Raw genomic sequence first — 25,463 nt, forward strand, 5'->3', positions numbered from 1 at the left:
TGGGTAGAGCAAGAACATTTCCATATGGTCTGTGTTTAGCTGCATGTTGACATAACTCCACCAGTCCTATTTAGATATGCGGATAGTGGACAACCTTTGTGTTAACTCCTCTAGATAGTTTAAAACTTTTCTGAGATGTAAGCCATTATTTTACTATTTTACACCTAGGGTTACTATACATCATTTTACCCATTTTATAAGGACCCCAAATTGAAATATTCTTAGGCATTTATATAAAAAACTCCAGTCGTACTTTATTCAAAGCCTTTCAAATCAGCATATTGAAAACCAGCCTGGTGTCCCCGTATTTCAGAGTGTTCTATTGTTCAGTACTTGCCTTTATATTATCTCCAATGTATCAGTCCATGGTAAAAAAAAACTGTTTCTTGTTAGGATGAATATATCTGACAAAACTTTTTTTTTATTTCTCTGCGCCAAGCATTTTGTAGGATTTTTGCATCACAACATGAAGTGTAAGGGTCTCCAATTTTTAAATGGACTGGATCTTTATTATATACACTTGAGGTCTGGTTTTCAGTAATAATGATATTCAGACCTTCTTGTTGCGTGTCTGATAATCTAGCCATTTATATGGGTGGTAAAAACAAGCTATAATTGGTCCTTTTGAGTTATAAAAAAAAGGTTTTGGTATACTTCCACTTGGTATGCCATCCAGCCCTGAGTTTTCCCATCCTTAAAGGCCCCTTTGCATCAAGCGAGTTCCACCTCTGTTAATTTGCCTTCACATGAGTCTTTCTGTACAGATGTTAATTTTACCATTATTATTAGGGAGAAAAAAACTACAATTAGTTTCAGTTAGTGGAGAAATGGAGAAGCCTGAAACGAAATACATATTCTTAAAGTACTTTACTTTCTCTTTCAAAATATCATTGGTGAATCGTGCGGTTACTCCAGTCATTTGTAAACAATTTTAATACCTTTTTTTGGTAGCATTTCTATATTGAGATGAAAAGAATTTGGTTCATTTCCCCATATTCCATCCAGTTCGCTTTATTTTTATAATATATTACACTGGTCTTTCTGAATAAGTTCCTCCATTTTCTTTTTGGTTTCCTCTAACTTATTCTGTGCCTCTATGTACCGTTTTTATTGCATATCTAACTGTACTGTTAGTCCTTCAAATTTTCATTGTTAATATGGACTCTTTTGATCTATAAATTGCGTTTGTTTTAGGTAAGTGAGTACTGAATTGCATGGCCTCTAAAGGCACACTTAAAGTGTCCCATACAATATGATCTGCTGTACCTATGTTATGTCAAAAAAAAGTCAGTTATAAATATTTTGTCTAGTTCTAAACAATTTGATCATCTCAGTAGGCTTTGATTTAAATTTCCAATATTTCCTCGCCACGTGGAAATTCTGAAGGTAATATATTATGCAATTATGTGATGGTCCGACCGCAGTCTGTCCCTATCAAACACTTTTTAAACTTTTGGTGCCAAAGAATGGTAATAAGAAAGTAGTCAAGGCGACTAGCTTGATTAAGTCTCCGCCATGTTTCTCACTGAGGTCAGGTATTTAAGTCTCCATATATCCACTATTCAATTATCCATGACATTCATGATTTCCTTAAGTGCCTGAGGGTGATAGTTTGTATGTTGTGATTTCCTTTCTGGCCATAGAGGTTTTAAGACCGTATGTAAAACCTCCCACTATAATAATAGAGTCGAGTGTTGCTTGTAGTTGATAAATTTCTTATATATAAATTCTTCAAAGAAAGGATCATCATTATTCGGACTGTATAGGTAATAAACCATATCTGTTTATTGTCCAATAACATATGTAAAAAGTAATCCATCTACCTTGAGATCGTTTGGGACAAATTTGCACATTTGGTATCAAAATTATTGTTAATAAAACCATCACCCCTTTGAATTTCTTTTGCCCATGGGAGAAAGTATACACGGCTCAAAAATAAAGGGAACACTAAACAACACAATGTAATCCAGTCCAATACACACTTTCTGTGAAATCAACTGCTCCATTAGGAAGGAACACTGATTGACAATAATTTCACATGCTGTTGTGCAATTGGAATAGACAAAAAGGTGGAAAATAAAGCAATTAGCAAGACGCCCCCAATAAAGAGTGGTTCTGCAGTGGTGACCAGCAGACCACTTCCTATGCTTTCCTGCGCTGATTGTTTTTGGTCACTTATTGAATGCTGGCGGTGCTTCACTCTCAGTGGTAGCAATGAGACGGAGTCTTAAACCCACAAACAAGTGGCTTCAGATAGTGCAGCTCATCCAGGGATGGCACATCAATGCGAGCTGTGCAAGAAGGTTACTGTGTTCTGTCAGCGTTAGTGTCCAAGAGCATGGAGCGCTTACCAGAGACGGCCAGTACATCAGGAGACGTGGAGGAGGCGTAGGAGGGCAACAACCCAGCAGCAGGAACCGCTACCTCCGCCTTTGTGCAAGGAGGACACTGCCAGAGGCCCTGCAAATGACCCTCCAGCAGGCACAAATGTGCATTGATTGCAGGCAGCAGAACGTTCTCCACGGGCATCTCCCGATGCTGTCATGTCTGTCACGATGTGCTCATTGTGCTCAGTGTGAACCTGCTTCAATCTGTGAAGGGAGCACAGGGCGCCAGTTGGCGGAATTTGCCAATTTTGTGTTCTCTGGCAAATGCCAAACGTCCTGCACGGGTGTTGGGCTGAAGGCAACAAACCCCCACCTTGGACGTCGGGCCCTCATGTAGGTTCTGGTTTCTGACCGTATCTGAGCAGACACATGCACATTTGTGGCCTGCTGGAGTCATTTTGCAGGGGCTCTGGCAGTTGCTCCTCCTTGCCACCAAAGGCGGAGGTGCGGGTTCCTGCTGCTGGGTTGTTGCCCTCCTACGGCCTCCTCCACGTTCTCCTGATGTACTGCCTGTCTCTTTGTAGCGCCTCCATTGCTCTTGGACCACTTACGCTGACAGGACCACAGCAAACCTTTCTTGCCACAGTACGCATTGAATGTGCCATCCTGGATGAGCTGCACTACCGTGGAGCCACTGTGTGGGTTGTAGAACTCCGTCTCATGCTACCACTTAGAAAGTGAAAGCACCGCCAGCATTCAAAAGTGACCAAAACATCAGCAGGAAGTATAGGAAGTGGTCTGTGGTCACCACCTGCAGAACCACTCCTTTGATTGGGGGCGTCTGGCTAATTGCCTTTAATTTTCCACCTTTTGTCTATTCATTGCCACAACAGCATGTGAAATTTATTGTCAATCAGGTTCCTTCCTAATGGACAGTTTTGATTTCACAGTAGTGTGATTTGACTTGGAGTTACTTGTGTTGTTAAGTGTTCCCTTTTTTTTTTGAGAGCAGTGTAATTTCTCCCACTTGGGCAAAGAAATGCAAAAGGCGGTCATGTTTTATTTACAATAAGTTTGATCCAAATGTTGCAAATTGTCAAACAGATCCTCAAGGTAGATGATTATTTTACATATGTTATTGACAAATAAACAGATATGCTTATTAACTATACAGTCCGAAATAATGATGATCCTTCTTTGAAAATATATATAAGAATTTATCAACTAAAGCAAACCTAGACTCTATTATTATAGTGGGAGGTTTTAATACGGTCTTAAAATACCTCTATGGACCAGAAAGGGAAATCACACTACAAACTATCACCCTCAGGCACTTAAGGAAATCATAATGTCATGGATATATTGGAATTAGTGGATATATGGAGACTTAAATACCCTGACCTAGTGAGATATACATGGCGGAGACTTAATCAAGCTAGTCGCCTTGACTACTTTCTTATACCATTCTCTCTTGGCCACCAAAAGTTTAAAAAGTGTTGATAGGGACAGAATGCGGTCGGACCATCACATAATTGGCATATATATACTCTTACAGAATTTCCACGTGGGCGAGGATATTGGAAATTAATCAAAGCCTACTAGATGATAAATTGTTAGAACTAGGACAAAAATAATTTATAACTGACTTTTTTGACATAACATAGTACAGCAGATCCCCATATTGTATGGGACACTTTTAAGTGTGGCCTTTAAGAGGCCATGCAATTCAGTACTCATCTATAAACAAAAGCAATTTAGATCCAAAAGAGTCCATATTAACAAAGGAAATTGAAGGACTACAGTACAGTTAGATAGCATAAAAACGGTACCATAGAGGCACAGAATAAGTTAGAGGAAAAACAAAAAGAAATGGAGGACTTATTCAAAAAGATCCAGTGTTATTATATTATAAAAATAAAGCGAACTGGATGGAATATGGGGAAAAATGAACCAAATTCTTTTTTCAATCTTCAATATAGAAATGCTACCAAAAAAAGGTATTAAAACTTGTTACAAAATGATGGAGTAACGCACGATTCACCAAATGATATTTTGAAAGAGAAAGTAAAGTACTTTAAGAATAGTTTTCGTTTCAGGCTCCTCCATCTCCACTAACTGAAACTAATTGTATGTTTTTTTCTCCCTTAATAATGTAAAATTAACACTGTACAGAAAGACTCATGTGAAGGCCAAATTACAGAGGTGGAACTGCTTGATGCAATTGGGGCCTTTAAGGATGGGAAAACTCCAGGGCTGGATGGCATACCAGTGGAAGTATACAAACCTTTTTTTTATATACTCAAAGACCATTATTAGCTTGTTTTAACCACTTCCTATATAAATGGTTAGATTATCAGACACGCAACAAGAAGGTCTGATATCATTATTACTGAAAAGGACCCAAGTGGTATATATAAAGATCCAGTCCATTTTAAAAAATTGGAGACCTCTTACACTTCAGTGTTGTGATGCAAAATCCTAGCAAAATGCTTGGCGCATAGAATTAAAAAAGTTTTGTCAGATATTATTCATCCTAATCAGACAGTTTTTTTTACATGGACGATACATTGGAGATATATTAAGGCAAGTACTGGAAACAATAGAACACTCTGAAATATCGGGGACACCAGGCCTGGTTTCATAGCTGATTTTGAAAAGGCTTTTGATAAAGTACGACTGGAGTTTTATATTAAATGCCTAGAAATTTCCAATTTTGGGGATCTCTTATAAAATGGGTTAAAATGATGTATAGTAACCCTAGGTGTAAATAGTAAATAATGGCTACATCTCAGAAAGTTTTAAACTATCTAGAGGAGTAAAACAAGGTTGTCCACTATCGGCATATCTAAATAGGACTGGTGGAGTTATGTCACACATGCACTACACAGACATATGGAAATGTCTGCTCTACCAAAATGACAATCAATTAATTGCAGCATTACCACAAAAATGGAAGAGGCAAGTAGAAGGGGGAAAAAGTAAGGAACTTGTATGTCGGCCCTATATTAAAGAACATAAATGGTTAAAGAAAAAGTGTGATAAATAAAAAACATATACCAATTTCATTTAAGGACCAAAAAACTGACAGCGTGTGCCATATAAATTGCAAAATAGTTGGGAAGAGATTTTCGATGTACCATTCCATGGCACATGGTTTATGAATTGATACGCAAAACAATGCCGGATTCAAAACTTCGAATTTTTCTATTTAAATTACTGTACAAAATTCTTGCAACTAATAGAATGTTATATATATGGGGGATACAATCTTCCCAGCTCTGCAGATTTCTGCTGTGAGGAGGCAGAGTCATTAGATCATTTATTTTGGTATTGTCCATATGTAGCTCGTTTTTGGTCACAGGTCCAGGAATGGCTGAAGAATTGCAACATTTGCCTAGAACTAACGTTACAGATAGCAATACTGGCGGGATTTGAAAAGCCATAGTCAATCAATCATAATATATAATTATTTAGCAAAAATGTTTATTTTTAATTTACAATCTGTAGAAGCTATGAGGATAGGAAGGTTCAAATCTTTTGTGAAGCATCACAGCACAGTTGAAAAATAATTGGCAAATAAAAACAAATGTCTGTAAAAATGTCTGTAAATGGTTATAAGATGTATAAATTGAAGGTAAAAGCAGAAGTGTTTATCAGTTTACTCCAATTGGGGGATCGGTGGTAGGGTTTGCGGGGAATAATAATAAAGGTATATTCTTTAAAAAAGTATGTCTATATAGGTATGTGTATGTATATACAGTGGGGAGAACAAGTATTTGATACACTGCCGATTTGCAGGTTTTCCTACTTACAAAGCATGTAGAGGTCTGTAATTTTTATCATAGGTACACTTCAACTGTGAGAGACGGAATCAAAACAAAAATCCAGAAAATCACATTGTATGATTTTTAAGTAATTAATTTGCATTTTATGCATGACATAAGTATTTGATACATCAGAAAAGCAGAACTTAATATTTGGTACAGAACCTTTGTTTGCAATTACAGAGATCATAGGTTTCCTGTAGTTCTTGACCAGGTTTGCACACACTGCAGCAGGGATTTTGGCCCACTCCTCCATACAGACCTTCTCCAGATCCTTCAGGTTTCGGGGCTGTCGCTGGGCAATACGGACTTTCAGCTCCCCCAAAGATTTTCTATTGGGTTCAGGTCTGGAGACTGGCTAGGCCACTCCAGGACCTTGAGATACTTCTTACGGAGCCACTCCTTAGTTGCCTGGCTGTGTGTTTCGGGTCGTTGTCATGCTGGAAGACCCAGCCACGACCCATCATCAATGCTCTTACTGAGGGAAGGAGGTTGTTGGCTAAGATCTCGCAATACATGGCCCCATCCATCCTCCATCAATACGGTGCAGTCGTCCTGTCCCCTTTGCAGAAAAGCATCCCCAAAGAATGATGTTTCCACCTCCACGCTTCACGGTTGGGATGGTGTTTGGGGTTGTACTCATCCTTCTTCTTCCTCCAAACACGGCGAGTGGAGTTTAGACCAAAAAGCTCTATTTTGAATCATCAGACCACAGACCTTCTCCCATTCCTCCTGGATCATCAGATGGTCATTGGCAAACTTCAGACGGGCCTGGACATGCGCCTGCTTGAGCAGGGGACCTTGTGTGCGCTGCAGGATTTTAATCCATGACGGCGAGTGTGTTACTAATGGTTTTCTTTGAGACTGTGGTCCCAGCTCTCTTCAGGTCATTGACCAGGTCCTGCCGTGTAGTTCTGGGCTGATCCCTCACCTTCCTCATGATCATTGATGCCCCACGAGGTGAGATCTTGCATGGAGCCCCAGACCGAGGGTGATTGACCATCATCTTGAACTTCTTATATTTTCTTTATTTTCTAATAATTGAGCCAACAGTTGTTGCCTTCTCACCAAGCTGCTTGCCTATTGTCCTGTAGCCCATCCCAGCCTTGTGCAGGTCTACAATTTATCCCTGATGTCCTTACACAGCTCTCTGGTCTTGGCCATTGTGGAGAGGTTGGAGTCTGTTTGATTGAGTGTGTGGACAGGTGTCTTTTATACAGGTAACGAGTTCAAACAGGTGCAGTTAATACAGGTAATGAGTGGAGAACAGGAGGGCTTCTTAAAGAAAAACTAACAGGTCTGTGAGAGACGGAATTCTTACTGGTTGGTAGGTGATCAAATACTTATGTCATGCAATAAAATGCAAATGAATTACTTAAAAATCATACAATGTGATTTTCTGGATTTTTGTTTTAGATTCCGTCTCTCACAGTTGAAGTTTACCTATGATAAAAATTACAGACCTCTACATGCTTTGTAAGTAGGAAAACCTGCAAAATCGGCAGTGTATCAAATACTTGTTCTCCCCACTGTATGTGTACATGTATGCATACGTGTATGGATATATATATTTACCCCCAAAAATATGGGGGATTGGAAATGATGCAGACAATTACATTGGAAGCAACATTCTTTCCGCAATATTAAGCTGATTAAGCCAAAAAAAAAAAAAAAAGAAATAGAACTGTGGCCATAATGACCATCGTTTGTTTGGAGGAAAAGGGAGAGGCTTGCAAGTCGAAGAACACCATCCCCACCGTGAAGCACGGGGTGGCAGCATTATATTGTGGGGGGCTTTGCTGCAGTAGGGACTGGTGCACGTCACAAAATAAATGGCATCATGAGGTAGGAACATTATGCGGATGTATTGAAGCAACATCTCAAGACATCAATCAGGACGTTAAAGCTGGTCGCAAATGGGTCTTCCAAATGGACAATGACCCCATGCATACTTCCAAAGTTGTTGCAAAATGGCTTAAGGACAACAAAGTCAAGGTATTGGAGTGGCCATCACAAAGCCTGACCTCAATCCTATAGAAAATTTGTGGGCAGAACTGAAAAAGCGTGGAGAGGCCTACAAACCTGACTCAGTTACACCAGCTCTGTCAGGAGGAATGGGCCAAAACTCCCCCAACTTATTGTGGGAAGCTTGTGGAAGGCTACCCAAAACGTTTGACCCAAGTTAAACAATTTAAAGGCAATGCTACCAAATACGAATTGAGTGTATGTAAACTTCTGACCCACTGGGTATGTGCTGAAATAAATAAAAGCTGAAATAAATAATTCTCTCTACTATTATTCTGACATTTAACATTCTTAAAATAAAGTGGTGATCCAACCGACCTAAGACAGGGAATTTTTACCAGGATTAAATCTCAGGAAGTGTGAAAAACTGAGTTTAAATGACTTGGCTAAGATGTATGTAAACTTCCGACTTCAACTGTAGGTGCTGGATGGCAGGAAGTCATGCCCTCTTCACGATTGTCTTGATGTTTTTGGACCATAATAGTTTGTTGGTGATGTGGCCACCAAGGAACTTGAAACTCTCGACCCGCTCCACTATAGCCCCATCATGTTAATGGGGGCCTGTTCGGCCCTCCTTTTCCTGTTGTCCACAATCATCTTCTTTGTCTTGCTCATATTGAGGGAGAGGTTGTTGTCCTGGCACCACACTGCCAGATCTCTGACCTCCTCCCTATAGGCTGTCTCATCATTGTCGGTGATCAGGTCTACCACTGTTGTATCGTCAACAAACTTAATGATGGTATTGGAGTCGTGCTTGGCCACGCAGTCGTGGTGAACAGGGAGTACAGGAGGGAACTCAACATGCACCCCTGAAGGGCCCCGTTGTTGAGGATCAGCGTGCCAGATGTGTTGTTGCCTACCTTACCACCTAGTGGTGGCCCGTCAGGAAGTCCATGATCCAGTTGCAGAGGGAGGTGTTTAGTCCCAGGGTCCTTAGCTTAGTGATGAGCTTTGTGGGCACTATGGTGTTGAACGCTGAGCTGTAGTCAATGAACAACGTTCTCACATAGGTGTTCCTTTTGTCCAGGTGGGAAAGGGCAGTATGGAGTGCGATTGTGATTGCGTCATCTGTGAATCTGTTGGGGCGGTATAAGATGGAGTGGGTCGAGGGTTTCCGGGATGATGGTGTTGATTTGAGCCATGACCAGCCTTTCAAAGCACTTCATGGCTACCAACTTGAGTACTACGGGGCGTAGTCATTTAGGCAGGTTACCTTCGTATTCTTGGGCACTGGGACTATGGTGGTCTGCTTGAAACATTTAGGTATTGCAGACTTGGTCAGGGAGAGGTTGAAAGTGTCAGTGAAGACACTTGCCAGTTGGTCCGCGCATGCTCTGAGTACACGCACTGGTAATTCGTCTGGCTCTGCGGCCTTGTGAATGTTGAGCAGTTTAAAGGTCTTACAAAGGCTTCGGAGCGCGTTATCATGGAGTCGTCCTGAATAGTTGGTGCTGTTATGCATGCTTCAGTGTTGCTTGCCTCAAAGTGAGCATAAAATATGTTTAGCTCGTCTGGTAGGCTCACATCACTGGGCAGCTTGCTGCTGGGTTTCCCTTGCAAGCCCTACCACATCCGACGAGCGTCAGAGCTGGAGTAGTAGGATTCAATCTTAGTCCTGTATTGACACTTCACCTGTTTGATTGTCGTCTGAGGCTATAGCGGGATTTCTTACAAGTGTCCCGCTCTTGAAAGCGGCAGCTCTAGCCTTTAGCTCAGTGCGGATGTTACCTGTAATCCATGGCTTCTGGTTTGGATATGTACGTACGGTCGCTATGGGGATGCCCACAATAGAAGAGATTCTACCAGAGATATCAAATCAAATTAAATTTGTCACATACGCCGAACACAACAGGTAGACCTTACAGTGGAATGCTTACTTACAAGCCCTTAACCAACAATGCTGTTTTAAGACAGAAATACCCAAAAAAATAATAAGAAATAAAAGTAACAAATAATTAAGTAGCAGCATGTTGCTTGAAACATGTTGGTATACAGACTCAGACAGGGTCCAACGCAAAAGTATTCTCAGTACTCGATGCCAAAGATGGATATTGACAACTCAAACTTGATTAAGTGAGCAGCTACCTAAAACTTTTTCTGGACACCTGTAGGGAGGTATAGATGGCTGAGAATGCCATTTGGAATCAAGCCAGCAGCTGGAGAACACCAGTGCAAACAGTGTGACATTCTACCCTATAGATGTGGTGACACACACAAAGAAGCGATGGCAGATCATGATAGAAACCTCACAGCGCTCCTTCAGAGAGCAAGAGATGTCTACCTGAAGCTGAACAAAAATAAACTCTGGTTAAAGCTACCTAGTGTGACATACATGGGTCATCTTCTCACAACAGAGGGCCTTTGCCCTGACCCAGAGAAAATAACAGCCATTCGGAACATGGGTACACCGTCCTGCAAATTTCATGCCCCGCCTATCTGATTGTTGTGAGCCGCTTAGAAGACTCACAAGGACATTGAATCAACATGGCTACCACAGCATGACGCAGCAGTTGAGACTACCAAACAGTTAGTCACACAACACCCAGTGAATGATGCAGTTATACTGCAGTGTGATGCCAGTGATACAGTTTTGGGCGCAGCCCTTCGACAGAAAGGACAACCTGTTGCATTTGCCTTCAGAACATTGACTCAGACAGAACAAAAATATGCACAGATTGAGAAAGAATATCTCTCCAATTTTGCATGTGATAAGTTTGACCAGTACCTGCATGGCAGAGAGTTCATCACAATACACAGCGACCACAAACCGCATGAGACAATCTTTAAGAAATCCCTACTCACAGCACCCAAGCGACTGCAGAGAATGGGCTAAGACTACAAAGATACCAACACCACGTGCAATACAAACAAGGCAAAAAACTACCTGTAGCTGACTTCCTGTCCAGTACAGCTCAATCAACCACAGATCACAGACAAATGCAAACACCAGCCACGGTCTACACTATGAGTTAGCCACAACAGACCTGGAACAAGTGGATCACACAGTGATGTCAACAATCTCAACTAAGACAATGGAGTCAATCAAAGCACACTGTTCCAGGGACCCACTGTTTCAGGCTTTGTACTCACAAATCAACAACGGCTGGCCTGGAACCAAACAGGCTGTGAGTCACACACTGAAAGATTTTTGGACGTACAAAGAGGTGCTCCCACAGAAAGGAAACAGGGTCTTCATCCCTAACATGTTACGTGCTGACTTTCTACACAAAACACACTCTGGCCACTCAGGCATAGAGGCCGGTCTCAGAATGCTATTTTCTGGCCATTGATTATGGGAGACATAAAGGTCTTTATCAGCATATGCGCAACATGCAACTCCACCAGAAGAGACAACAAAAGATGACACTCGTCCCCCACTTAATCCTTCCCCTCCCATGGTCCAAGATCGGGATGGATTTACTTACAGTCAACAAAAGCAACTACCTCATCATGGTCGATTATTACTCAGACTACTGGGAGCTCGACGAGCTGACTGACACCACATCAGACACCATCATTGAATGCTGCAATAAGCAGTTCAGCAGACATGGCGTTGTCCACACTGTTGTTTCTGATAATGGCCAATCCTCCAGAATGGACTGAACAATTTGCTGATGAGTGGACTTTAAACAAGTGACGTCATCACCGTATCACAGCCGAAGCAATTGAAAAGATCTCTCTTCTTTTTTTTTTATAGAAAAATTCGAAGTTTTGAATCCGGCATTGTTTTGCGTATCAATTCATAAACCATGTGCCATGGAATGGGTACATCGAAAATCTCTTCCCAACTATTTTGCAATTTATATGGCACAGCTGTCAGTTTTTTGGTCCTTAAATGAAATTGGTATATGTTTTTATTTATCACACTTTTCTTTAACCATTTATGTTCTTTAATATAGGGCCGACATACAAGTTCCTTACTTTTTCCCCCTTCTACTTGCCTCTTCCATTTTTGTGGTAATGCTGCAATTAATTGATTGTCATTTTGGGTAGAGCAGACATTTCCATATGTCTGTGTTAGCTGCATGTGTGACATAACTCCACCAGTCCTATTTAGATATGCCGATAGTGGACAACCTTGTTTTACTCCTCTAGATAGTTTAAAACTTTCTGAGATGTAGCCATTATTTACTATTTTACACCTAGGGTTACTATACATCATTTTAACCCATTTTATAAGAGATCCCCCAAAATTGAAATATTCTAGGCATTTATATAAAAACTCCAGTCGTACTTTATCAAAAGCCTTTTCAAAATCAGCTATGAAAACCAGGCCTGGTGTCCCCGATATTTCAGAGTGTTCTATTGTTTCCAGTACTTGCCTTATATTATCTCCAATGTATCGTCCATGTAAAAAAAACTGTCTGATTAGGATGAATAATATCTGACAAAACTTTTTTTAATTCTATGCGCCAAGCATTTTGCTAGGATTTTTGCATCACAACACTGAAGTGTAAGAGGTCTCCAATTTTTTAAATGGACTGGATCTTTATATATACCACTTGGGTCCTGTTTCAGTAATAATGATATCAGACCTTCTTGTTGCGTGTCTGATAATCTACCATTTATATAGGAGTGGTTAAAACAAGCTAATAATGGTCCTTTGAGTATATAAAAAAAAYGTTTTGTATACTTCCACTGGTATGCCATCCAGCCCTGGAGTTTTCCCATCCTTAAAGGCCCCAATTGCATCAAGCAGTTCCACCTCTGTAATTTGGCCTTCACATGAGTCTTTCTGTACAGATGTTAATTTTACATTATTATTAGGGAGAAAAAAACATACAATTAGTTTCAGTTAGTGGAGATGGAGGAGCCTGAAACGAAAACATATTCTTAAAGTACTTTACTTTCTCTTTCAAAATATCATTTGGTGAATCGTGCGTTACTCCATCATTTGTAACAAGTTTTAATACCTTTTTTTTGGTAGCATTTCTATATTGAAGATTGAAAAAGAATTTGGTTCATTTTTCCCCATATTCCATCCAGTTCGCTTTATTTTTATAATATATTACACTGGATCTTTCTTGAATAAGTTCCTCCATTTCTTTTTGTTTTTCCTCTAACTTATTCTGTGCCTCTATGGTACCGTTTTTATTGCTATCTAACTGTACTGTTAGTCCTTCAATTTCCTTTGTTAATATGGACTCTTTTGATCTAAATTGCTTTTGTTTTATAGATGAGTACTGAATTGCATGGCCTCTAAAGGCACACTTAAAAGTGTCCCATACAATATGGGGATCTGCTGTACCTATGTTATGTCAAAAAAAGTCAGTTATAAATTATTTTGTCCTAGTTCTAAACAATTTATCATCTAGTAGGCTTTGATTAAATTTCCAATATCCTCGCCCACGTGGAAATTCTGTAAGAGTAATATATATGCCAATTATGTGATGGTCCGACCGCATTCTYTCCCCTATCAACACTTTTTAAACTTTTGGTGCCAGAGAGAATGGTATAAGAAAGTAGTCAAGGCGACTAGCTTGATTAAGTCTCCGCCATGTATATCTCACTAGGTCAGGGTATTTAAGTCTCCATATATCCACTAATTCCAATATATCCATGACATTCATGATTTCCTTAAGTGCCTGAGGGTGATAGTTTGTAGTGTGATTTCCTTGCTGGTCCATAGAGGTATTTAAGACCGTATTAAACCTCCCACATATAATAATAGAGTCTAGTGTTGCTTGTAGTTGATAAATTCTATATATATTTTCAAAGAAGGATCATCATCTATTCGGACTGGTATAGGTTAATAAGCATATCTGTTTATTGTCCAATAACATATGTAAAATAATCCATCTACCTTAGGATCTGTGTTGGACAATTTGCACATTTGGATCAAAATTATTGTTAATTAAAACCATCACGCCTTTTGAATTCTTTGCCCCATGGGAGAAATATACACTGCTCAAAAAAACAGGCAACACTTAAACAACACAATGTACTCCAAGTCAATCACACTTCTGTGAAATCAAACTGTCACTTAGGAAGGAACACTGATTGACAATAAATTTCACATGCCTGTTGTGCAAATGGAATAGACAAAAGGTGGAAATTAAAGGCAATTAGCAAGACGCCCCAATAAAGGAGTGGTTCTGCAGGTGGTGACCACAGACCACTTCTATGCTTCCTGGCTGATGTTTTGGTCACTTTTGAATGCTGGCGGTGCTTTCACTCTAGTGGTAGCATGAGACGGAGTCTACAACCCACACAAGTGGCTCAGATAGTGCAGCTCATCCAGGATGGCACATCAATGCGAGCTGTGGCAAGAAGGTTTACTGTGTCTGTCAGCGTAGTGTCCAGAGCATGGAGGCCTCCAGGAGACAAGGCCAGTACATCAGGAGACGTGGAGGAGGCCGTAGGAGGGCAACAACCCAGCAGCAGGACCGCTACCTCCGCCTTTGTGCAAGGAGGAGCACTGCCAGAGCCCTGCAAAATGACCTCCAGCAGGCCACAAATGTGCATGTTGCAGGCAGCAGAACGTTCTCCACGGCATCTCCCGACTCTGTCATGTCTGTCACATGTGCTCATGTGCTCAGTGTGAACCTGCTTTCATCTGTGAAAGCACAGGGCGCCAGTGGGCGAATTTGCCAATTTTGGTGTTCTCTGGCAAATGCCAAACGTCCTGCACGGTGTTTGGGCTGTAAGCACAACCCCCACCTGGGACCGTCGGGCCCTCATGTAGTCTGTTTCTGACCGTTGTGAGCAGACACATGCACATTTGGTGGCCTGCTGGAGGTCATTTTGGCAGGGCTCTGGCAGTGCTCCTCCTTGCACAAAGGCGGAGGTAGCGGTCCCTGCTGCTGGGTTGTTGCCCTCCTACGGCCTCCTCCACGTCTCCTGATGTACTGGCCTGTCTCCTGGTAGCGCCTCCATGCTCTGGACACTACGCTGACAGACACAAGCAAAACCTTCTTGCCACACGCTCCGCATTGATGTGCCATCCTGGATGAGCTGCACTACCTGAGCCACTTGTGTGGGTTGTAGACTCCGTCTCATGCTACCACTAGAGTGAAAGCACCGCCAGCATTCAAAAGTGACCAAAACATCAGCCAGGAAGCATAGAAACTGAGAAGTGGTCTGTGGTCACCACCTGCAGAAACCACTCCTTTATTGGGGTGCTTGCTAATTGCCTATAATTTCCACCTTTTGTCTATTCCATTTGCACCAACAGCATGTAAATTTTATTGTCAATCAGTGTTGCTTCCTAAGTGGACAGTTTGATTTCACAGAAGTGTGATTGACTTGGAGTTACATTGTGTTGTTTAAGTGTTCCCTTTATTTTTTTGAGCAGTGTATATCTTTAGTGCATATGACAAGCCTGTCACGAACTAGTTCCTCTTGTAATGCGCAAAACTCACATCTGCTAGCTTCCTCAGATTTGCAATGTACTGCTCTGATGTTTCACACTGACTTTGTTGACAAGCATTACATCACGTTCCTGGATGGCTCAAACTGTTTCTGTAGCGCCTCTATCATTTTTACCGGGTCAGTTTCTCTGCTTCAGGCATATGAAGATGCCGCTGTAAGAGATGTCATTCCTTTCCCATCACAGTTAGCAGAGTTACTATGCATACTTTGTATTCCTTTTTGTCCAGACTGGCAGCTATCTCATAGTTTTCCCATTGCGCTGGAAAGAATGTCCAGTTATTGTATGTATCGCCTTTCATGTCCATAGGCTCTGGTATTGGAATTACTGGGTAAGCCACTGTTGTCGTTATAATTTTTTTGTAGCTGGTTAGCTAGTTGGCACGTCCCTTTCTACTGTGCATTTATCCCTGTGTTGTTTTGATATTTTGACTCGTCAAGGATATACCTATGTGGTTCTGACACCATGTGTTGTATGGTGTTTAGTCTATACAAGAGCAAGGTAATGTTGATTATGAAGTCTTTACTTCAGCATCACTCGGTAGCATGCATACAGCTCCACTCAGTGCATAGTAAGTAATGCCTAACTTGGCTCACTAGTACTATGTAGTATCACACTCAGATATACATAACAGCAGCGACATCTCGTAAGAAAATGCAGACAGATCATTTGTTTGTTCAACATGGGATCTTTTTTTTCTGTACAATTAATTATGTGAGAAATGGTGMTGGAAACGCATTCATGTGCAAATATTGATATACTAACCATCATAACAAAGTACATTTGGGAGTCACAAAATGATATGCTGTTTACTAAACACTGTTTAGTCCTCCAAGTTAGACTCTAAAGAACGCAACATTTTTTTGCGAGAAAACCATCAGTAGAAAATACAATAGAAGCCCATTTCACTTGTATTTGTTATTCGGTACATGTGTAACTGCAAAATATGTCTTTTTATGTGCACTACCTCATCACGCACAAACTTTTCCCCGCAGCAAGTCAATTTGATGGAAACATCTCTGGTGGGAAAATGTACATATTTCTTTATGCCGATTTTAGAATATTCACATGAAAATCTGTCGTCAATTGGATGGAAACATAGCTCGTGAGAGAGAAATTACTACCCCAGTGCATAAAGCAATTATCTCAGAGTAATCGTCCCACTCTGCTGAAAATGAGGTTGGATTGATGGCAGCTTGTGATAGGGTAAAGTGGAGTGTGAAGTAATCAGGCATAAATCTAATGCCATCTGGACCATTATGTTCCAGTCAAACATTACATAGGCCTCAATGCATTAACTCAGTTTTTCCCAACTCCAGTTCTCAAGAACCCCCAACAGCACACATTTTTGTTGTGGCCCTGGACAAACACACTTGAATCCCTCAATGAGTTGAATCAAGTTTCAGTGTCGCATGCACAAGTACAGTGAAATGCCTTTCTTTCAAGCACTAAACCCAACAATGCAGTAATTAATACATGTAATACAAAAAATTACATAAGGTAAAACAAAAACACAATAAAAAAAAGAACASGAGAAAGTAAGTAAGTATACTATATACAGGGTCAGTTCCAGTACCATATTTACAATGTGCAGGGATACTGCAGTGATAGAGGTAGATATGTATAGAGGTAAGGCTTGATGGTTAGTTGACAAGTGGAATCAGGTGTTTGTCAGGGCTACAATGTGAATGTGTACTGTTGGGGAGTTGGGAAACACTGGATTAGCTCACTGACAAACTTCATGGGCCAAGCACATGTTATTCCAAAGGGTGAGAACCAAGCTGATTATGCTACCTCAAACAGATCTGCCTCTTTCATTAGTATTTTCTGTAATAAGAACAGTAAGTACACCAGCATTGTTCCACTGTCCTATTGTACATCACCGTGTATGTACTTGAGATTGTCTTAATAATTATGTTAAAAACATGAATCTGAAGCAAAGGGACGAGAGAGTAGTGGTGTTGTTTTGTAATGCTGCAAAACATGCTTTATTCAACACAAAACAATACATCAACGGTAAAAAGGAGGACAGAAGAAGAGGAAAAATCCCATCCTGACTGGAGTCAGACTCTTATCTCCCTCTCTGACACTGACCTGCAGCGGGGAAAGAGATTCTGGTTCTGGATTCTAGTGTTTTTGTGCAAAAAGGGAGAGCGTGAGCCATCAGGAAAAGACATGTACTTCCAGCTCAAGCTCACACATTACAACACTACCGTAACTTTTAATACACAGAAATATTATACACAGGAATTGAGATGAGTGCAAAACGTGTCTTTTTGACAGAGAAATAACTTGTAACATGCATTGTGGGAAACACTTAGAGGCAACAACAAATATCTAATGAATGATCTTTAAGATAGTGTGCTCATGATCAGAGTCTGTTTTGGTTACTGCAAGGCTGTGTGTGTGTGTGGTGCACACATTTTTATTCATACAGTACTATCACAGTTTCATTCCTTTAAAACATTTGTCATGTTTCAGTCAACTAGACTTTGGAAATGCACATAAGGCACTGGCATCATCTTTGGCTATAAGATGTTGAAATCATTCTGACTGAGTAGTTAGGTTGCACACACACATGTACAGACACCAGTTTGAAACATCTTCTGGTAAGAAATTAACTTCAGGACATGAAGGGCACAACAAGGGTTGTCTGTAAAGTGAAACTGATGTCAGTATGCTGCTAACACTATGGCTTCCTCCACTGTCCCCATACCAGGGGACTAGTGATCCTCTGCTCGCAAACACACGTTTGACCTATACAAAATGATCATTTCAAGCAAGCTGTGGAGTGAGCTTCTTGACTCCGTTAAACAGTCACAAACGGCTCTCAGGCATTACTTAATGTAACACTGATATCAGATATTCACCTCTGATGATTTCTGGTCATGAGCCCTCATAATAAAACACCAGTCCAGTACATTTTTGGGACCTAAAAGCAAATGCATTTACATTTCACCATGTTCAGCATCTTAAGGTACCTTTTCAACAGTCATTTAAATACATTAATACTTCTTCAAAGACATCTCTGGACCACAATAGTATGTTTGGGATTCAAAGCTACAACAAAAGCAATGAGTGGTGAAACATCGCTACGGCAACAGCCAACAGCAGCAACTTCCTGCYTTGAGTGGAGGGTACAGTAGTGATAAGACAAAGTAGTGGGGTGTTTCTTCATCATCCCACCATGACCAAAGTGATCCTCGCTCCAGTTACCTAATCTTGTCTCGCCTCATGTCCGCTCAAAGACCCACAGACGTCTAGCCATTTGATCTGAGTGTAGTGGTTCTGTAGGGTTAGCCTGGGTGCCAGTGAACCTGTTTGGCCTTGTCATTATTTTGCCATGGCAATGATATAGCTAGCATACACAGGGACACCAGTCAACCAGGCAGGTAGGAAGTATTGTAGATATGCTATACTGGCCATCAATGGTGACCCTTACTAGGACACCAGCCAGTCTCTGGGTAGAGGAGGCAGTGGACAGTCTTAAATCTAGAGAGAGTGACAGAGAGGGCAGACGGAGGGAGAGAGGAGAGATGGAGGCAGAAAGTGATTGAGGGAGAGAGATATTGAGGGGAGGGAGAAAGAGAGAGAGAGGGCAGATGGAAGTAGAGAGAGGGGATACGGAGGGGGAGAGAGGGGAATGGTAAGACAAAGAAAATAGTTGGTGAAGAGAGAGGGGATAACCATTTACATGTCACTCACAATTCAGCAAAGGTTAAGCAAACCAGTGTCATGTAATTTTCTAGTGCCAGACAATGTTGGGTAAATGTTGGATGGATGTTGGGAGAATGTTTGTCTGTTTACCGTGAGGGGTCCTCCACCAGAGAGAAGGCTCCTCCAATGCTGATCACATTCTTCCTGTTCTCAAAACCCCCGTAGCTCAAAGTGACCTAGACACACACACACAGTTTTTCTTTGATGGCTGAAAACAATTGGGAGCTGTTGTATTTCTTTCTCTCTCTGTCTCCCTCTATTTCTCTCCTCCCCACCCCTACCTGCTCCAGCACGGTGTCTGTGGGAAGCCTCTGCAGGTTCTCCAGGTGGGAGTGGAAGAGGTGTGTGTGTGTCAGTGTCACCTCCAGCAGCGCCTCGATGATGTAACCCATGGTGCAGTCGTCAGGGAGACGGATCTTCTCCGCCGTGCTGATGAAGTTGCCCAGACTGGAGGGAGGAGGAGGAGAGAGGATGAGAGGATAAGAAAGGAGAGAGAAGAAGAGGGAGGGAAGAGGTAGTGAGTGAACTGCTCAAAACAGTTTGGCGTAATAGCTTAAAGGACAGATTCCCCCATTTTGAATGTTCTCATATTTGTATATCTCTGAGTGATGTTCTATCGATTCCCGAGGTCTTTTCATGTGTACTGTATCTACAGTATATGTAGCAATGGTTTTAACAACAATTCTAATGAATGCAACAGTTGGAAACTACCCAACAGGGGGGTAAAAAATATGACAAAACCAGGTATACCGAGAAAGAGGCATTGGAGGAAATGTTTTGTGAGTCAGACACAGATGCTGAGGGCGACCTGGACCAAGATTACTGACTCGGCTGAGAAAAATGTTTTCTAGAAGGATTGGATTCTGTTTTAGATCTGTAAGTAAAGGCCCATTATCAGCAACCATCACTCCTGTGTTCCAATGGCACGTTGTGTTAGCTAATCCAAGTTTATAATTTTAAAAGGCTAATTGATCATTAGAAAACCCTTTTGCAATTATGTTAGCACAGCTGAAAACTGTTATTCTGATTAAAGAAGCAATACAACTGGCCTTCTTTAGACTAGTTGAATATCTGGAGCATCAGCATTTGTAGGTTCGATTACAGGCTCAAAATGGCAAGAAACAAAGACCTTTCTTCTGAAACTCATCAGTCTATTCTTGTTCTGAGAAAGGAAGGCTATTCCATGCGAGAAATTGCCAAGAAACTGAAGATCTCGTACAACGCTGTGTACTACTCCCTTCACAGAACAGCACAAACTGGCTCTGACCAGAATAGAAAGAGGAATGGGAGGCCCCGGTGCACAACTGAGCAAGAGGACAAGTACATTAGAGTGTCTAGTTTGAGAAACAGATGCCTCAAGTCCTCAACTGGCAGCTTCATAAATAGTACCCACAAAACACCAGTCTCAATGTCAACAGTGAAGAGGCGACTCCGGGATGCTGGCCTTCTAGGCTGCTAAAAGTTGGATATATTCTGTGTAACCAAATTCTCATGGCCTTTGTTACTTCGTTTCTAAAGGTAGGCTACCTGTGTCCCACTGTTTGCTTTGTATAGGCTAGTATATTGCTTTTACATAACAGTAATGTTGTTTTGTTGTGGTCTGCTCTTTGGTGTTTTGAACTGTATGTATAGCCTACACACAGTATAGGCCTATGTAACTGTGTCCTGTTTGTGCAATCAGCCTTGCCCCCCCCCCCCCCCCCCCCTATTTGCATTGTGTCTGCGTGTGTTTCACACCTCTGTGTGAGCCACTTTCCAGACAGTGTCCAAATAATCTTATTCATTATGATCTAAAAAGCTAAACTGCTCCTAGATCAGCACTACTACTCTGAAATGCTTTGTGGACAGAGGTTGCTGCACTCACCTGGCCAGTTGTGAAGGGCCAGTCTACAATCCCCCTGGCCTGCTATGTCCAGTGGGGAGGGGAGCCTAGTGACGAAGTTAGACATTTAGAGATAGTCTCTGAGAGAGGGCTGTGAGATGCCAAAAGTCAATAGCAGGGAATGTGTAACACAGTTTAGGCTGGGTGTTATCTTTCAGTATATTGCTTTTATATTAGAATAATGCAGTTTTGTAAAATTTGTCACCTGCATTATTGATACTATTATATTCCTGTATTTTATTCCCCACAGAGAGGATGATGTTTGGGAGGTTGAAAGGACACTTGGATGTTCCCTGGATGTCCCCTGACACCACCACAATGTTTGGAAGAAGTTGATATTGTAGAAATTTTGTTTTTATACCTCTTACTAAAACATCTGTAAAATTATAGTTGTTGTTTCTATCAATCACATTTGTTTCCCAGAAGTGTTTGACTTGTTGTGGAAGGCATCTGATGAGTTTCCAACTCTATTCAATCATTTACTTACAGCTTGTCCATGAAAGATTACATAAAAAAACACTAAAAAAACGTACTTTGTGTGTGATCTGAACTGTGCCATTCCTATGTTCTGACCATGTCCTTATCAGGTGTGATACCAAGTTCAATGCATGTCCTTATTTAACTGCTCATCAGTTACTTTTGGGTGTGTCTATTTAGGCGGAAATCTACATTTTTGCCTTTACATTTAATGAACCTTTAACAGCCACAATAATATGTGCATCTGAAGAACATTGAAAACGTTGAACTGTTAAAACTCACCTAGCCCATGGACTCATCTTGAGGGCCAGACCACGACTGATACAGAACCCTGCTCCTCCTGTAGCAAACCAGAACTTCACTGACACCTGGAAGAAAACAAGGGTCAGAGAGAATGAGAGGGTTAGAGAGAACGAGAGAGGGTTAGAGACAGGAAGGGAGGTATAGACAGAACGACAGATGGAAGGGATGGAGAAAGAGACAAACAGACTGACACTGGATGTACTCACAGATCCGTCACTCTTGACCCTCTCTGCGGCCTCTATGGGGTGGTCGAGGCTGGGCCGGCCCAGGTAAACATCCTGCGTGTGGTGGTAGGAGGACAGCAGCTTCAGCAGACTGGGTACAATCACATAGTTATCATCATCCATATGGCAGAACCACCTGGGGGGTAGATGCAAGCTATTACATAAACAGTTATTAAGTATTACTGAGAAGTTGTTAACATCACAACAGTGATGGTGTTCATCAAGTAACAAATACAGGACATGGGACTGGAAGAAATGTGTCCATTTTTTCAAATAATGCCTGTTATTAGGTATGTGGAAACATATAGTCCCTATTCATCTGTTGACCTCCTTAACCAACCGCACAGAGAATCTAAGATATACACTACATGACCAAAAGTATATGGACACCTGTTTGTCGAACATCTCATTGCAAAATCATGGGCATTAATATGGTTAGTCCCCCCTTTGCTGCTATAACAGCCTCCACTCTTCTGGAAAGGCTTTCCATTAGATTTTAAAACATTGCTACGAGGACTTCCATTCAGCCAAAAGACCATTAGAGCACTGATGTTGGGCGAATAGGCCTGGCTCACAGTCAGTGTTACAATTCATCCTAAAGGTGTTTGACGGGGTTGAGGTCAGGGCTCTGTGCGGGCCAGTAAAGTTCTTCCACATCTATTTGTATGGACCTTGCTTTGTGTGCGGAGGCATTGTCATGCTGAAACAGGAAAGGGCCTTCCCAAAATGTTGTCACAATGTTGGAAGAACAGAATCGTCTAGAATGTCATTGTATGCTATAGAGTTAACATTTCCCTTCACTGGAACTAAGGGGCCCGAACCATGAAAATCATCCCCAGACCATTATTCCTCCTCCACCAAACTCTACAGTTGGCAATATGCATTGGGGCAGGTAGTGTTCTCCTGTCATCCACCAAACCCAGTTTCCACTGCTCCAGAGTCCAATGGCGTCAAGCTTTACACCACTCCAACCGACGCTTGGCAATGCGCATGGTGAACTTAGGCTTGTGTGCAGCTGCTCGGCCATGGAAACCCATTTCATTAAGCTGCCAACGAACAATTCTTGTGCTGACGCTGCTTCCAGAAGCAGCTTGGAACTCAGTAGAGTGTTGCAACTGAGGACAGACTAATTGTATGCGCTAAGCACTAAAGCACTCGGCGGTCCTGTTCTGTGAGCTTGTGTGGCCTACCACTTTGCGGCTGAGCCATTGTTGCTCCTAGACGTTTCCACTTCACAAACAGCACTTACAGTTGACCGGGGCAGCTCTAGCAGGGCAGAAATTTGACGAACTGACTTGTTAGAAAGGTGGAATCCTATGACTGTGCCATGTTGAAAATCACTGAGCTCTTCAGTACGGCCATTCTACTGCCAATGTTTGTCAATGGAGATTGCATGGCTGTGTGCTACATTTGATACACCTGTCAGCAACGGCTCTGGCTGAAATATCAGAATCCACTCATTTGAATGGGTGTCCACATACTTTTCTATATACAGTACCAGTCAAAGGTTTGGACACATCTACTCATTCAAGGGTTTTTCTATATTTTAACTATTTTGTACAGTGTAGAATAATAGTGAAGACAAAACCCTATTAAATAACATAAATTAAATCATGTAGTAACCAAAAAAGTGTTMAACAAATCAAAATGTATTTTATATTTGAGATTCTTCAAAAGTAGCCACCCTTTGCCTTGATGACAGCTTTAGACACTATCGGCATTCTCTCAACCAGCTTCACCTGAAATGCTTTTCCAACAGTCTTGGAGTTCCCACATTTGATTTGATATGCTGAGCACTTGGCTGCTTTTCCTTCACTCTGCGGTCCAACTCATCCCAAACCATCTCAATTGGGTTGAGGTCGGGTGATTGTGGAGGCCAGGTCATCTGATGCAGTGCTCCATCACTCTCCTTCTTGGTCAAATAGCCCTTACACAGCCTGGAGGTGTGTTGGGTCATTGTCATGTTGAAAAACAAATGATAGTCCCACTAAGCGCAAACCAGATGGGATGGGGTGTCGCTGCAGAATGCTGTGGTAGCCATGGTGGTTAAGTGTGCCTTGAATTCTAAATACATCAAAGACAGTGTCACCAGCAAAGCACCCCCACACCACCTCCTCCATGCTTCACGATGGGAACCACACATGTGGAGATCATCCGTTCACCTACTCTGCATCTCACAAAGACACGGCGGTTGGACCCAAAAATCTCACATTTGGACTCATCAGACCAAAGGACAGATTTCCACCGGTCTAATGTCCATTGCTCGTGTTTCTTGGCACAAGCACGTCTCTTATTATTATTGGTGTCCTTTAGTAGTGGTTTCTTTGCAGCAATTCAAACATGAAGGCCTGATTCACATACTCTCCTCTGAACAGTTGATGTTGAGATGTGTCTGTTACTTGAACTCTGTGAAGCATTTATTTGAGCTGCAATTTCTGAGGCTGATAACTCTAATGAACGTATCCTCTGCAGCAGAGGTAACTCTGGGTCTTCCTTTCCTGTGGCAGTCTTCATGAGAGCCAGTTCCATCATAGCGCTAGATGGTTTTTATGATTGCACTTGAAGAAACTTTCAAATTTGCTAAAATTTTGCAGATTGACTGACCTTCATGTCTTAAAGTAATGATGGACTGTAATTTCTCTTTGCTTATTTGAGCTGTTCTTGCCATAATATAGACTTGGTATTTTACCAAATAGGGCTATCGTCTGTATTCCAACCCTACCTCGTCACAAAACAACGCATTAAGAAGTAAAGAAAATCCACAAATTAATTTTTATCAAGGCCCACCTGTTAATTGAAATGCATTCCAGGTGACTACCTCATAAAGCTGGTTGAGAGAATGCCAAGAGTGGGCAAAGCTGTCATCAAGGCAAAGTGTGGCTACTTTGAAGAAATATATTTTGATTTGCTTAACACTTTTTTTAGTTACTACATGATTCCATATGTGTTATTTCATAGTTCTGATGTCTTCACTATTATTATACAATGTAGAAAATAGTCAAAATAAAGAAAAACCCTGGAATGAGTAGGTGTGTCCAAACTCAAAATAGGCCTTTTCTCAACACTAAAGAAAGAGCCGTATTTCTTTACAGAAGACAGGCAGTCTCCTGAATCTGGGGGGCTCAGTTCTCTTGACAAAGGCAGCAGGATTAAAGGTCCAATGCAGCCATTTCCCAATACCAAATCATTTCTGGGTAACAATGTGATTACTGTGATTGTTTTCAATTAAAATCGTCAAAAGGAAACAAGAATGGCTTCTTACCAAGGAGCCATTTCTCAAGCAAGAATGTTGCTAGGACTGTCTAGTAGCGGTCA

At 41.5% G+C, this 25,463-nt stretch overlaps 1 protein-coding gene across 2 annotated transcripts in view; it reads right to left on the reverse strand.

The window, feature by feature from the left end:
• Positions 1–17,506: 17,506 nt before the first annotated feature.
• LOC112070915 (beta-1,3-N-acetylglucosaminyltransferase radical fringe) overlaps positions 17,507–25,463 on the reverse strand; it is a 44,050-nt gene continuing 36,093 nt past the window's right edge. The window contains exons 6-10 of one of the 2 annotated variants that reach the window (XM_070439169.1): positions 22,131–22,239; positions 21,904–21,989; positions 19,544–19,709; positions 19,353–19,438; positions 17,507–19,037 (exon numbers count right to left, since the gene is read on the reverse strand). In XM_070439169.1, the coding sequence (XP_070295270.1) occupies positions 18,971–19,037; positions 19,353–19,438; positions 19,544–19,709; positions 21,904–21,989; positions 22,131–22,239 (514 nt within the window). In that variant the 3' untranslated portion in view covers positions 17,507–18,970. Of the gene's footprint in view, positions 19,038–19,352; positions 19,439–19,543; positions 19,710–21,903; positions 21,990–22,130; positions 22,285–25,463 lie in introns of both variants that reach the window. The other variant, XM_024138369.2, reaches the window with a different exon arrangement.

The sequence above is a fragment of the Salvelinus sp. IW2-2015 genome, unplaced genomic scaffold (assembly GCF_002910315.2).
Source record: "Salvelinus sp. IW2-2015 unplaced genomic scaffold, ASM291031v2 Un_scaffold1458, whole genome shotgun sequence".
In the NCBI taxonomy this organism is placed as follows: Eukaryota; Metazoa; Chordata; class Actinopteri; order Salmoniformes; family Salmonidae; genus Salvelinus; species Salvelinus sp. IW2-2015.